The 15,599-nt window shown below is 38.4% G+C and overlaps 1 protein-coding gene across 1 annotated transcript; it reads right to left on the bottom strand.

The window, feature by feature from the left end:
- Positions 1–9,652: 9,652 nt before the first annotated feature.
- Positions 9,653–11,754, bottom strand: LOC131164399 (uncharacterized). Its single transcript, XM_058121543.1, has 4 exons — positions 10,966–11,754; positions 10,640–10,825; positions 10,374–10,502; positions 9,653–10,222 (listed from the first exon to the last, which is right to left on the bottom strand). The coding sequence occupies exons 1-4, from the start codon at positions 11,557–11,559 to the stop codon at positions 10,112–10,114; spliced, it is 1,020 nt and encodes a 339-aa protein (XP_057977526.1). The 5' UTR covers positions 11,560–11,754; the 3' UTR covers positions 9,653–10,111.
- Positions 11,755–15,599: the final 3,845 nt, after the last annotated feature.

The following is a 15,599-nucleotide window of genomic DNA, read 5'->3' as shown; positions in this document are numbered from 1 at the left end:
ATCTCATGACACTTCCAATTGGGTAATTGCTCTGATACCATTTTGTAACACCCCAATTTGGGTCTGTTAGAGAGTATTGCGTCTCTCCTCCTCCACTTGGACCAGACAACCAGGGGCGGGCCTTTTCGAACTAATGACTGACCCCACAGACCAACACTTGTCATTTTCAGTGTGTTTTGTTTTCACTCACATATTTTCTGAAAAAACTTTCCAAAAGGTCACTCATTCCAAGATTACTCAAAGTCAAGCATGCTTAACCTTTTTAAGTCTTTCTTCCATGGGGTATCACAATACACTTCTCAAAATGATTACTCTTTCAAGACATGCCTAGAATGACATATATAACAGTCTCTCCGAGGTTTCCCTCCAATTACCCAACCCCCACAACGTTCAAATTCAAAATTATAAAAACTGCTTGCAGTCCAGGTGCACTTATCGACGAGTACAAAGGATTCGTCAACGATCCAAAGAAAACACTCGTCGATGAGAACAGGGCATTCATCGACGAACCCATTTTCTGCTTTCGGTATCTCCAAAACTCTAAAGATTTTTATGCTCTCGGGATCTACTTATCGACGAGCACAGGACACTCGTCGACGAGTCTCTGCTGTGCTGCCCCTTTAAGTTTTTCTTCCTTCTTAGTTTATGAAATCCAAAGTATAAGAGCCACACCATAAACAACATGTGGCGGCTAAATTCAGGAGAAGCAATCCTAGAAAAGAATTGTGATTAATATCATTAAGTGTTACAATATTATTTTGGAGTACTACAACGTACTCTGGTGTACTCAGGAGAGAATCGAATCATTCAGATAATTTGGGATCAAATTATGTTCCCTGCTAAGTGCTTAAACACAGTTCCAACTTCCAAAGTGAAAAAGGTTTTCAAATTTCTTGTTCTTTGTTTCTTATTTTGTGATTCTTCTTCTTTTTTCTTGATCAAAAGTTTAATCATCAAAGACACAAGAGTCCTTTATTGTCTCCCCCGTGGACAATATTTTAAGATTAAAACTGGTCCACTTGATAATCATATACTGTTCTTGCACATAAATAAAATAAGATCATCAGTTTAAATATTGGAAGAAAAGGCAGTAAAAAGAATTTGAAGAATATGGAATTTTATATTATCAACAAAAACTCTTGACTTGGTTTGAACTTTGAACAAAAGGACAGCTAAGTAGACAACTTTTTCAGTCACTGATTTTGATCTCACTTCTCATCCAGAAAAACAATAATTTCTTGGGTATCTTCAAACAAGCATACAAACTAATCATCTCTCGATATATACCAATGCAATGATAGGATGTTGAAGCAACTTTTAAAATTAATTTTTCTAATATTGTGCTGGTCAAAAGTTAGTCCTTGGAATCATTTTTTTTTTGTAATCTGCTCACCCCATTAACTAAGTTGTCTTTTTCGCACTCCCTCTCCCACACACAAATGCAGGATTTTCATCATCACATGGTGATGGTTTGTAAGTGATCGACGATCATGAAAGACTGATTTTATGACCAAGAAAAGCAAATGAGGGCAGTGCATTGTGTAGACACCCCAGGGGTTTATATATATAATAAAAGTTGAGTAAATTTTCTTTGTATTTTTTATTTCAATAATTAGACAATTCTAAATCGCAACTTATTCTATATTTTATTTTAAAATTGTAATATTTATTTATTTTTTTAAATGAGTTAATTAAAGATCATTAGATTCAATTTAGGGATAATTCATAATTAATTAGGTACCGTTCGTAAAACGGAAATGTAGGGGGTGCTAGTACTTTCGCCTCGCATAACTGAACTCTCAATTCCAACTCTGATAAAAGTAAATTGAAACTGCTAGTTTCTTGGCCTAGGATTAGTTTAGAAACTAATTAACAAGCGATAATTAAGTGAGGTGACTGCACCTAGGTAAATAATAGATTAGTGGCGACTCCATCGAATTTAATATTATTATTTTTTGTCATTCTAGACCCTTCTTCAGGAAGTTGCGACAGAGATTTGGTCTTTTAAGTTTATGCTTGTTAGATGCTTATTGCCTCTTGTTGGGTTTCAATTGCATTTGTGATTGAATGATCTACTATAGGCCTTCAGTCTACACATGGAATCTAGCTAGGGCCTTTTGGGGGCTCTACTTCACCAACAGATGTTCAGACTTTTAATTAAAGAATTTGGTCAAATCATAAGTTCATGCAGTTTGATTGAAGATGCTAAGCTTGGTGAGGGTATGACTTGATGAATTTAATAGCAAGATATTATTAAGGGAATTTGTTAGCAAGAGATTAGCTTTATAATCAAAGCATCTTCCTTTCCTTTTATTGCTAAATATATATTAAAGAAAACATGAATAAATGCCATAATCCTTCTATTGCTATGATTCAAGGAAATAAATGCACAATAGTCCTCAAATCTAGGCTGTCGGCTTCTAAATCTTCGACTTATCACCCATTTCAAAATTCCAACAGAAGTGATTACACAATGTAGAAATGGTGCTCTATCCTGTGAATTTAAATATGTGGTGTGTTGCTTTGTGGACATTGCTGGGCAGCCTGGATTGGCTTGCTGATGAGAACCTTGCAGCTTTCATGCATTGCCTGAGTTTTTTATCATATAAAATTCAAATGAGAATGAACTGGTTGTTTTGAAAGTATCTTTCATGATCTGTAAGAACAAATCAATTGTTTCCAGCTTTTCAAACAATACTGTTAAAATTACATTACCTTAATTTTAGAAATTGAGAGATATGTAAGTAATTTGTAATCCCTTCAACTAAGGGAATTAGTTTCCTGTATACTTAGGTGATTTGTTAGGATCTTGATTTATTCTTCTAAACTAATATATAGTAGTCCATTTTAACTGTAAAAATATCAAGGGAAGACAAGTGTCTTTTTTTGAAAACTTGTTTTTATCAAATACCCACCTACCCCACCCCTAAAAAAAAAAAAACAGAAATAAATAAAAATAAATAAAAGCTGCCTCAATTTTCACTCTCCAGTTCAAGGAGGGTACTTCCAAAATCTTAACCAAACTGTTTACGTCTGCAGTCAAAAGAATTCAGACGTAAGGGATGAAAATAATGTGTCATGAACATATTTGTTGGTTCTAGCAAAAGATAATTTTTTTTTTTTCAGAAGAAAAAATATATGGGTCAGAGATACCAATATGGCTTCTCACTTCCCAGAAAGGATTGTGTGACTCGTGCCATCTACACTCCATTGGTACCTAAATTCTTCCCATCATTATAACCCCAGGATTTGACAGCACCAGATGGGGTTGAAACAGAATTATAGACCAGTAATCCTCTGGCCTTGGAAATTCTTTGACTGATTATTGATTGGAGAATGCAGCCCCCACCTCCTTTTACCACACGCTGAGAGGCCTTTTCTTTCCCTTTCCTCATTATGCTTTTTTCTACAATAGTTTCTACCTTTTGGGTCCAAAGGTTGAGTAATCAAATAGAAATTCGAAAGGTGGGTTGTCCCCAGAAACCCACATGGATTTAGTTCTGTACAAAAAGTGATTATAATAATAAACAGACCAACCAGACACCTTCTCTTCAACAGACACTGCAGGCACAGCATCATAACAGTGTTGCAATAGTCAACCGCAGGTCAGCTGTCAAGCACTGGATTTTCCCTCAACTCAAAAGATTGCCATTGCCCCACTCACCATGAGGAGGAAGACAAGTGTAACTTCCCCAGTGCTTGGGATGATGCATTCTGTATTTGTTGAATGAATAAAGTTCTGGGTAAACAAGCAGCTTCCTATGTTTCTGCATTTGCTGAGATTTGTGCATAGTATAATAAGAAATCAGCCCTTTGAAGAAAAAGAAAAAATTGGGTCAGCCGTACAATGTAAATTCAACACAATTATACAAAAGCCTGTTCTAAAGAACTTTCTCTCATCACCCTGAAGAGGAAGTTGAAATCTTTAGGCTAATCTAGTATTCTCACACTAATAAGCCTTTTGTTAAATAAACTGTCTCCAAAACATTGCTTCCGCTTCCGCCAGTTACTAGCCATCGCATAAGCAGAACTTTGAAGATTCTTTTGGAATCAAGAACAACTAACAGGATTACAGGCATCAAAATTGAAAGGAACTAGGGAAAGTTGGGACTCTAGGAGCAACTAGTTTAGTGAGCTGTACAGTTTCCCAGCTTTTCTTTCTAACTCGCGTGTTTTTCTGCTCAGTACTACTTTACCGGACATGGCTGCACATGAGTCCAACTTGCAAAAGGAAAAATCTTTGGATTTACTGTGTGGGAAACGTCTGCAGGAATCAGTATTCAGTTCTTTTCCTTTTTCTTTTCTCGTAACTTTTGAAGCAGTCTTCCCTCGAGCTGCTTCTGATCTTACTCTAAAATAGTATTTATCTTCTAAATTATGCTTGGGGAAATTTTTTAATCTCTGCATAAAGCTTTAAGTCCCTCAAGTAGGCAAATAAAATGTCCAACAGATCATAATTCAGAACTTAGTTCAATAAATGCACCGTGTCCTCTTTTTTTGTTCCCTGTTTCATTTTTTCCTCTCAAAGTTCATTCCCTTTTATGAAACTAGGCTGAAGTTCTTCGCAAACAAAACTTGACTATCAAACAAGGCAAGTATTTCATAACAATAAAACTTTCTTTGAAATTCCCAAACATTCCTCCAACACGTACCTTCTTGGTTACTAGATTTAAATATCTTCATTTTCACTTTCACAGCAGTAAATCTACTTTTAAAATTGTAAAGGTAATTTATTGATGAATGGAATTATCTTACAAAACATGGAGTATTTCTTAGTTTCATTAATTGGAGAATTTTAAGGGACGCCTCCATTGGGAGAGGACAAAATTGAAGCATTTTGATGGGTTCCTCAAATAAATGCAAATCGCAGTTGCCACAGACACATCTTTTATAGTTCGTTAATTCGGTATAGCATAGAGCATTTTAGCAGGCAGCTATATACATACAAGATGGCGCTAATGACTAACAACTAATGAATAAAGATTAATGATTAATGGCCGACAAAAAATTTCTACTTAGGCTGTTAATACCAAAATGTTATCATGTTGTGCATTAATTCAAATTAATGACTGATTACTACTGTGGTCAAAATTTCTATTTAAGTTGTTAATACCAAATTTTTAACCTACTATTATGCTGTAATTGAAATTGCTTTTCCTAATCTTCCATAGACAGCCTTTAAAATCATCAATGAAAAACCATTTGAAGAAATGAACTCAATAAGTTGGCCCATCAATTGATGCGGGGCATCGCTGATTGTCACGATTCGACTATTTTCATACCTTTGTGAAGGTCCGTGCGGCGCTAGTTAAAGCACTCTTGCTTAACTAACCAGCATATCGTTTACCAACATTCATCCACGAAACATTTTCATTTACATTCATTCAAATGGCAGCAGAAATAGTAATCAATTCATGAAAGCAGGGGCAACCAAGCAGTAAACATTGAATCTACGCAATTCATTAACAACACCTCCATTGACATCGTGTGTTTAGCGAGAGAGGCAAGTAGGCTAAACATGTTGACAATAGCTAGTGAGTTTTACAATGACTAATGAACACTCACCCTCCCCTAAAGAGCTTTCTAAGTCATTCCCACTCTAGCACTAGGAAACATCAAAGTGATCGAGGAGTTATACTACCTTATTAGGTATGCAAAGATACTACTGGCAGAAAATAACCCTACACTAGTATTTACATGATAGAAACCCATCCCAAGCACATGAGACAAGCGGTCACAGGCAAGCATAATGCCCTGAACAAGCTTTGTCCACGAACAGTTTTATATCTTCCGTAGATATCCAGCTGATTTCTTTGTCATCAAGGCATTTCCACTTCATTAGGAACTTTTGCCGCTTCTTCCTTGAGGATATGAACTTTTTGTTTGCAAGGATCTCTTCAACTTCATGTCTGTCAGGTTGCATTGTCTTCAACTCTACTCTGTTGGACTGACTTCTGCTCAGGTCATTGGTGTCAGCGTTGAACGGCTTGAGGCAGCTAACATGAAACTATGGTCTTCTCCCCTGATCTGCCCACTTCTTCATCTGCTTAGAAGCTTTCTCCAGATAGGCTCGGGAAAACTCTGCATTCTATCTCCATTCTTTGGTGAAGATGTATGCCCTGAGACTCTTTCGTCTGTATGGCTCGCCCATTGTGTAAGGTAATAGCGGTTGCTGGCCTATAACAAGCTCAAAAGGGCTTTGGTTGTTGAGCTCCTTTGGGCATTACCACAAAACAGAGCCACATCAAGTAGTTACACGCCATTCTTATGTTTGTTGTTGACAAAATGGTGCAAGTACTTTTCTAGTAGCTCTCTGAATCTCTTCATCTATCCGTTTGTTTGTCGGTGATAACTCGAAGAGATGTCAAGATGTGACTTGAATATCCTGAAAAATTCTGTCAAGAAGTTGTCAGTGAACATTAAGTCTCAGTCACAAACAATAACTTGGGGAAAACCTTAATATCTCACAATAGTCACAAGGGACAATTGTGTTGTCTCCTCTGCCGAACAGTAATTTGGTGCGGCCATGAAAGTACCATACTTCTTTCGCTCCCCCTTGTATTTTTGGAAAGTGAGACAAGTTCTGGTATAATCAACCACATCATCTCGCGGGTGCGGCCAACAATACCTCCCCAGTAGTCCTATCATTGGAGTTATTCTCCGCAAATACTCCTCAATGAACTTCCTGCGATATCTAGTAAAGCCAAGAAAGGAACGCAACTCCTTCACTATCGTGGGGATTTTTTGTTCTTGAATCATCCTTACCTTCTCCATACCCCTCCGGATACGACCTTGTTCAACCACATGACCAAGGAATTTGTTTCTCCACTGAACGAAAGAGAACTTCCCTTTCTTCACATACATATTGTTTCCCCTTATCTTGTCGAACACCTTCCATAGATGCTTTTCATGTTTCCTCTAAAACAACACCAATGCTCGCAACGGTGCTTTGGAAGGACAAACACATCCCGCTCCCAATTCATCAAGCTATTTCCCTAACTCTACTATCTCTAGAGGCGCTATCTGACATGGCCCTTTAGCAAGTAGTTTCACTCCTAATAACAACTCGATCTCATGCTCCACAGTCTGTCATAAAGGCAAATTGTGAGGCAACTTATCCAGCAACACCTCCTTGTACTTATCCAACACCCCTTGGATGGTCGTAGGCTCCAACTCTTGGCCTACTTCTTTGTCTACCACCACCGTGGCTAAACGTGTTTGCTTACCCTAACCCAATCTCTCATTGAGTTGTATGGCTGAAAATGACTTCTCGTCGTCTCCTTTCATCGCAACGACTTGCACCATGCATGAGTGATCTCCCATTAGACACAGGGAACCATCTAAAGGCATCAGCACTGCTCTTGTCCCCCTTAGGAACTCCATTCCTAGAATGACTGGAAAGTCATCCAATGGCACCCCTGTGAAATTCACATGACCTTCCCACTGTCCAAGCTTTACAGTCACTTGCTTGGCTACTATTCTGACTGGGTTATAGAATTAACTGCTTTCATGTGTCATGTATCCTTCTCTAAGGATAAATTGAGTCTCCATGCTTCCAACTGCGAAACAAAATTATGAATAGCCCCCGTATCCACCATAGCGCGGGTACTCTTCCCATTTATCCTTAAGTCCACGAACATTAACCTTTTTGCTCGTGTAACTTTCAGTGCTTTTGCATGCTTTTCCAATGCACTCACCAGCCGCACTGAACGCACCCTTGTGGAATTATCCTCTTCCTCCTTGCTTTCCACCACTTGTCCCGAAGTGGAAACTTGTAAGGAATTGAGTAATCCCTTGTGTTGATACTTACTCACTCTATGAGATCCACCACACAAGTAACACTAAATTTTACCCTTCCCTTTTCCATTGGGTGTGTTGAACCCTTGAAATAACGAAGCTTCCTTTGAGGTTGATGATTTAGAGTCGGCTCCCCCACTCTTGGGTTTGCCTTTCTTGAAAGACTTTCCATTGTTTCTCTCTCTTCCAAATCGTTTGGATAAAGCAGTATCATCACCAGCGTAGTCAGTCAAGCGTTCAACAACAGCTTGTGTAGTAGACAAGTCTTGAACTCTTTGCCTATGAAGTTCAGTTCTTGCCCATGGTTTCATCCCCTCTAGAAAATAGAACAATTTGTCCTTCTCCGACATATCTCAAACATCCAACATCAAAGCAGAAAATTGTTTCACATATTCCTTGATTGACCTCGTATGCTTGAGATCTCTCAGTTTTCTCCTTGTATTATACTCAACATTCTCAGGAAAGAATTGGGCCTTGAGTTTTCTCTTCAAGTCTGCCCAACTATTGATTACACAGCTTCCATTTTCAATATCTTTGTACTTGATACGCTACCACAGTTTGGCATCACCAACCAAGTACATTGTCACAATATCCACCTTTGCCTGTTTTGAGGCCATCCTTACAGCGCGAAAGTAATGTTCCACATCAAACAAGAAGTTCTCTAACTCCTTGGCATCACGGGCACCCCCATACATCTTGGGTTCTAGTACCTTGGTCTTGCTAACTCTCGGAGTGTTGGAGTTCCCCATAGCAAAAACCATCAGATTCAGCTTTGCATCTAGATCCACCGTCCGAGATTGCAAAGTTTCCACTGTATGGCGAAAGTACTCTGACATTTCACCTAGCATTCTTGTTTGATGCTTTTATGACCCCATCACTTCATCAATAAGTTCTCTCATTTGGGCTACCTCCGTGGCTACAGTATTGGTTGTTGCCTCAACATGTGCTTCTAGCACGTTGATCCTTTCAGCATTATTTGGTGTCATGGTCACTTACCAAAGCTTTCCAAATCCCACAACAAAGGTAATTGAATTCTCGTAGCAATTGAGCCTTGACTCTAATACCAAGTGTCACGGTCCGACTATTTTCACACCTTTGTGAAGGTCCATGCGGCACTAGTTAAAACACCCTTGCTTAACTAGCCAGCCTATCGTTTGCCAACATTTATCCACGAAACACTTTTATTAACATTCATTTAAATGACAAGGGAAACAGTAATCAATTCATGAAAGCAGTGGCAAGCAAGCAGTAGACATTGAATCTACGCAATTCATTAACAACACCTCTGTTGACATCGTGTGTTTAGCGAGGGAAGCAAGTAGGCTAAACACGTTGACAATAGTTAGTAAGTTTTACAATGACTGATGAACACTCACCCTCCCCTAAAGAGCTTTCTAAGCCATTCCCACTCTAACATTAGGAAACATCAAGTGACCGAGGAGTCATACTGCCTTATTTTGCATACAAAAACACTACTAGTAAAAAATAACTCTACACTAGTATTTACATGATGGAAACCCATTTCAAGCACACGAGACAAGCAGTCACAGGCAAGCATAATGTTGTAAACAAGCTTAACTCGTGACACTGATGCATGGTACCTTCAAAGCATAAGATACTTTCTCCTAAGAAAATTTTCCTATTTATAGTCATTTTTTAAGCACAATGCATGGTACTTTCAAAGCATAAGATACTTTCTCCTAGAAAATTTTCCTATTTATAGTCATTTTTTAAGTATTTAAGCACAGTTCAAATTAGCCATTTTCTCGCTTGGAAAAACAAAAATGCAGGTAATCCAACAGCACCCAGATTGAATATCCTTTAAAAGCCACACTCAAAAATAAAAACAAAAGCATTGGGCCAAAATGGAGTTATTATTGATTTTTGCAACATATACAAAGGACTGAAAATTGAAAATTGATGGAAAAGAGGCTACAAAGAAAAGCACGTGGCTCCAAATTTTGAAAACAACTGCTGCAAGTGACTGGCTACTGCTACTTCTTGCTTTCTTCTCTCTCTATCTCTCTATCTCTCCTTCCCTTTTTGCATTTTTCACTATGTATATTAGTCTACTGTATGCTAGCTACAAAAGCATAGACATAAATTTTTTCTTTGTGGTATGCCACTACTACCCAGATGCAAGCATGGCCTCAGGTGACCTTGGTGTCCCTTCATTTATTTAAGCCCCCAAAACTTGTTCTCCCTAAAGGTTTTTTCTTAGTGGTCATCAAAGCCAGGTTCTTAAGATAGATGGCAACTCCATACCCCTCCCTTCCCTCCCCCCCCCCAACGGTCCCCTCTTCATCCTGATCACTTAACAAGAGCGAAAGTACTGAAACTGTGTCGGTCCAAAGCTGTTGATGAAGAACTGTGCTTGTCCTCTTCTTACTGTTCCATTGTCATCTTCATCATGCAATCCTTCAATCTACAGTTACAAAACAAACTCACATGATTTGACTTTTTACTTTCCTTTTGTTCTTTTGTAAATTCCTCTTTTTCTTTCTTGGTTTTTCAGAAAATTTGGAAGAAATTAAAGCAGAGTTAGCCTGAATCGGTTAATAAATTAAGAAAATTACCCAGAGCTCTTCTTCGTCTTCGTAATGATTCAAGCATGCAGCTTTGGGAGTGTCTGCAGTTTCGTCGTTCCTTGCGAACCTGCCACGAATTCTGGGTCGATTGTCGGCTAGCGTTTTACGGCATGCATACTTTCAAGACACAGAAACAGAAATCGAGCCACATTCAGATTATACAATTATGACATTCAGTGAATGTTTTCTTACTGATTTGTTGATTTATTTTCATTAAACGAAAAATGGGATTTCTTTTTGTGATCAGATTTTACCTTGATTGTCTTGTTGAAATTTCTGTGGTTACGCTTGGCCCTGTATCTATGAATCCTTTCTTTCCTTTCCTCTGCGCTGTATCGCCCCACTTTGAAATTCGATCGAATTGTTTCCTCCATTTGCGAGCCCTCCGCAGCTAAGGAGCTCGAGGAAAAACCGTGGCTCGGTTGTATGATCTTGGCCTTCTGCAGGATAAGGAGAGGACAAAACAGAACTCATCAATCACATAATGAAGACAAAGAAATTAACACAGGGGAAACAGCACAAGATCACTAGAATCTAGATGAGCATTAAAATTTTTTAAAATTTTTTTAAAAAAAATTACTTGTAAATCTCCAGTGCTGCAGACCCTCCTCATGTGTCCGCAAGGTAAGCTGGTTTCGGGTGAGCTCATAACTTGGGCCTGAAAATTTGGAGACTCTATGAGAGTGTCAAAGCGAGGCTGAAGGAAAAAAGCAGAGTTGCTGCTGAAGCTCCTCTGCATCATCTTGGCTGCATTCTCAGAAGAAGCGGCGAAAGAGTGAGGAAGAAACGACGGGTTGATGTTGTTGACAGCAGAATCAAAACCCACTTGGCGATTCTCATCCATTTTCACATCAAAAGCTGAAAAATCTGCAAACCCGTTTGCCGAATTGGAAGCAGCGTCTGCCAGAGGCTGCAACTGGGCCAGGGAGAGGCTCTGCATTTGGTTATTAATTGGGGGAGAAGAGGAGAGAAGGCCGAGCACAGTTTGGTCCAGAGCTTGGCAGTTTTCAAGTGGGTTTCGCTGGTTTGAGTCGTCGGAGATTGCTTGAAGAATATCAATGGGGGAGTCGGGGAGAGGAGGGAAGCAATCAGAGTAGAATTGATCGGAGGAAGCCATGTCTGAGCTTGAATGGCGGTAGACAGAGTTGTCAAACACGAAGAGATCAGAAGCCATTGAAGCTCGATAATACGCCAGAATGAACTCGAGACTGGCCTTATAAGAACCAAAGAGAAAGGCTTCACAATTTGGATTCGGAGCAGCAGAGGAAAAGGACGCTTGTCTTGTGTTTTTTTTCAATTGACACTCGACAGCAGCGGAGAAAAAGGACAAGACAAGGCCATTTCTGATCTCTCTGAAAAACAACCAAGGAGTAAAGACCCGCCCACTTCCGCCCGGGCTATATATAAAGAACCTAGGGCATCCTGACACTTCTACCTCAGGGCCACATCTCCCCTTATTTATTAAAAATTCCCCCGCTCCCCCAGTATTTTAACGTTTCCATTTTCTACTTGAATTATTTATGTTACATCCTAAAGCACCCTGCCTAAGCTCTTAACTAAGCCCCTTCACCAACAAAAGAAAATAATTCTCCTATGGTGTGGCCTTTTCTAATCAAGAATAATTTATAAGGACCCAATTCCAAATAATTTATTCTAATTCTAACATTTAGTTTGTTTCAAAAATTCTAATTTAAAGTTACAAAAGTGTAAGGATCAATTTAACTTATTTCTCTCACTGTGCATGCATATGCATGTATACATTTATATATAAGTAATAAAATAGTGATTTATCTGTGCATATAAAATATGTATTTATAACATATCTACATACATACCATATATATACGTTGTTTGTGATGTGACTCTTATACTTTGGATTTCATAAACAAAGAAAAAAAAAACATAAAGGTACAGCACAGCAGGAGCTCATCGACGAGTGTCCTGTGATCGTTGACGAGGAGACAGCAAGGACTAGTCGACGAGTATCCTATGCTCATCAACGAGAAGATCCCGAGAGACCCAAAAGTTCAAAGTTTCTGAGATACCAAGAGCAGAAAAATGGGATCGTCAACGAGTGGAATGATTCGTTGATAAGTGTTCTTTTTGGTCCAGTCGACAAATCCCCTGATCTCGTCAACGAGAAATTCTGGATTGTGAGTAATTTTTTGAATTTTGAATTTGAACGTTGGAGTGGTTGGGTAAATGGAAGGAAACCTCTGAGAAAGTATTATATATGTCATTCTAGGCATATATTGAGACGAGTGTGATCATTTTGAGAAGTGTATTATGTACTTTGTGATTTTTATAGTGAAATTTGTGTGTCATTGCTTTTGTGAATGTAGGCTTTGCCGAACCATGTAAATCTTGTTATTGTTCTTGTTTTGGTTGTGTTTTATTTACTTATTGTACTTATTTCGCTGTGCATCTTAATTTTTCAATCCATATCACAATAAATTGGTATCAGAGCGATTGTTGTTATGGCATCGGGATCGTCTTCTGCAAGATTTGACATCGTCAAATTTGATGGAACTGGGAACTTTGGTTTATGGCAGAGGAAAGTGAAGGACATTCTTGTGCAATAAGGAATGGCTAAGGCTCTATTTGATACTCAACTAGAAGGAATTGATGAGGCAACATGGGTAAATTTGAAAGAAAAGGCTGCTTCTACAATACGCTCGTGTTTGGCCGACGAAATACTCTATCGGGTGATGGAGGAGGATTCTCCAACGGCTATATGGCGAGGTCGGATAATCTAATGGACTCTTGGATACTTGACTCGACATGTTCTTATCACATGACTCCGAACAAGGAGTGGTTCAGCACTTACAGGTTAGTGAATTTTGGATCAGTTCTTATGGGTAATGATGCTTCTTATAATATCATTGGCATGGGAAATTTAAAGATAAAAATGTTAGATGGTGTTGTAAGAACGTTCTATAATGTAAGACACATACTAGAGTTGAGGAAGAGTTTGATATCACTCGATACTTTGGATTGCAATGGTTTTAATTACAAGTCTAAAGGTGGAATTCTAACGGCATGGAAAGGTAATCTGACTGTAATAAAAGGGCAAAAACTGGATGGGAATATTTACACATTGCAGGGAACTACCGTTGTGGGTGGAGCTGCAACCATAGATGTTGAATCAGATGAGACCGTCTTGTGGCATATGCGCCTTGGGCATATGGGGGAACACAGCATGAAAGAACTACTTAAAAGGAAACTTTTAAAGGGCTTGAAATCATGTCAACTAGAATTTTGCAGGATTTGCGTTCTTGGAAAACATAACAAGGCAAAGTTCAGATCTTCTAAACACAAGACAAAGGGTATTCTTGATTATGTGCATTCAGATGTTTGGGGACTGTTTAGAGTTGCATCAAAGGATGGACATGTGTATTATGTGAGTTTCATTGATGATTACTCACAGAAAGTTTGGGTTTGCTTCATGCATCACAAATCAAGTACGTTTGCCAAGTTTAAGATTTGGAAGGCTGAAGTGGAAAACCTAATAGGGAGGAGAATCAAATACTTAAGGTCGGATAATGGGATCGAGTACCCTGATTCTTAGTTTATGGATTTTTGTGCGGAGCAGGGCATCAAGAGACACTTTACAGTTGACACCCCAACAAAATGGTGTGGCAAAATGGATGAATCAGACTCTTTCTGAAAGGGCTCGGTGTCTCAGATTAATTGTCGAGCTATTGAAGAACTTCTAGGCCGAGGCAGTGAGTATGACATGTTTTTTGATAAACCGATCACCAAGGGCATCACTATAGGTTAGAGTGGCAGACGAGGTTTGGACGGGAAATGCAATAGACTACTCCGGATCGAATTTAGAGACTTGGTGAATTATATCAATTAAATAATAAAAGGAGAAAAAAGAAAGGAAAATTTTAAGGCACAGCTCCACTTTCGTCAACGAACAGGTTTCTTGGTATTGTTGACGTGGACGCGTGTCTCATCGACGAGAAGTTACCGAGAGGGTTGTTCCAGGGCCTGAATTTTGTCAATGAGGGGTAAGTGTTCATCGACGAAACTCCTTCTTGGACTCGTCGATGAGGTGACGTGACTGGTCAATGAGGCCACATGGACAGGCACTTTATAAAAGGCCAAAAATCACTTTCTATGAGAGGAACATGCAAAATTTCTCTCTCTCTCTCTCTCTCTCTCTCTCTCTAACTTCATCTCCCTCTCCTTCTCTCTAGAAAATTCAACCACATTTCATGCCGGTTCGACGATCTGAAGCCGCCACGTTACTCCTGGGAAGATTCTCTACAAATCTACTGGAGTAATTTATTGGTTATGCCAACTTGGGCGCCATCCCAAAATTTGGGTAAGTTCATTATTTTAAGTTTTATAAGGTATTTGGTATTTATGGACTGAAGAGGTGTTGTAGATGAAATAATACTAAAGTTTTGCTGGGGAAAATATGAAATTCAGGGTGTTGGGTTGGAAACACCATAAGTGTAGATTTAGTTAAATTTGTGGGCTTCTCGGTAGCTAGGTAAGGGGATAAATTAAGTCAATTTATTTTTATGAAAATTTATTTTTTTAAAACATCCTATATTCACAGTCATTATGTATGTTATATCAGAATATTTGGGAATACTGCTGTTGAACAGGAAAACGGTTTTAAAATATTTAATCAGAAATATATTCAGCTTAGGTTTTCTGTTTTAATACTATTTAAAACTGTATGGCATGAGTATCATTTTACGAATATAATGTTATGTTAGATTTTTAGTAAAATCATGTTTACAATAGTTTTTCAGGGATACCATAAATAATACAGGAAATTATGGTTTCATAATTTTATGATAAATAGTACAAAATTCAGTTCAATATGTTATAATATGCTTGGCATAAGGTCGTGATTGATAGCTGGTGCAAGGTCGTAATTATGTATGTTATTCGGCGCAAGGTCATAATTATATATGCTATTCGACGCAAGGTCATGATTATGTATGATATGTTAGAATTCAAAAAAATGTTATCAATCTAGTTTAATGTTAAATCAATATATGTAAACATATTGTATGTTATCAGAACCCGAGTAATTTAGATCGGTATTCAGGGCTCGGTACTGTAGTTATTTAGTTCAGTTCAAATTAGTGCTACCACACTTGCTAATAGAGAGTATGGGAGATGGATAGTCGATGTGGCTTCAATGTAGTGTTGTAGAACTCTAGTACTGTTTGTTATAGATGTAATTTT

This window comes from Malania oleifera, chromosome 9, assembly GCF_029873635.1.
Source record: "Malania oleifera isolate guangnan ecotype guangnan chromosome 9, ASM2987363v1, whole genome shotgun sequence".
NCBI classification, from domain to species: Eukaryota; Viridiplantae; Streptophyta; class Magnoliopsida; order Santalales; family Ximeniaceae; genus Malania; species Malania oleifera.
This window is presented reverse-complemented; position numbering and strand designations above follow the sequence as displayed.

Excerpts from the sequence above, each read along its gene's own strand:
- LOC131164399 (XM_058121543.1), bottom strand. The coding sequence starts at position 11,559 with ATGGCTTCTGATCTCTTCGTGTTTGACAACTCTGTCTACCGCCATTCA. Across the intron at positions 10,826-10,965 it reads GCAGCACTGGAGATTTACAA|AAGGCCAAGATCATACAACC; the intron begins GTAATTTTTTTT and ends CTTATCCTGCAG. Across the intron at positions 10,503-10,639 it reads ATTTCAACAAGACAATCAAG|TATGCATGCCGTAAAACGCT; the intron begins GTAAAATCTGAT and ends GTGTCTTGAAAG.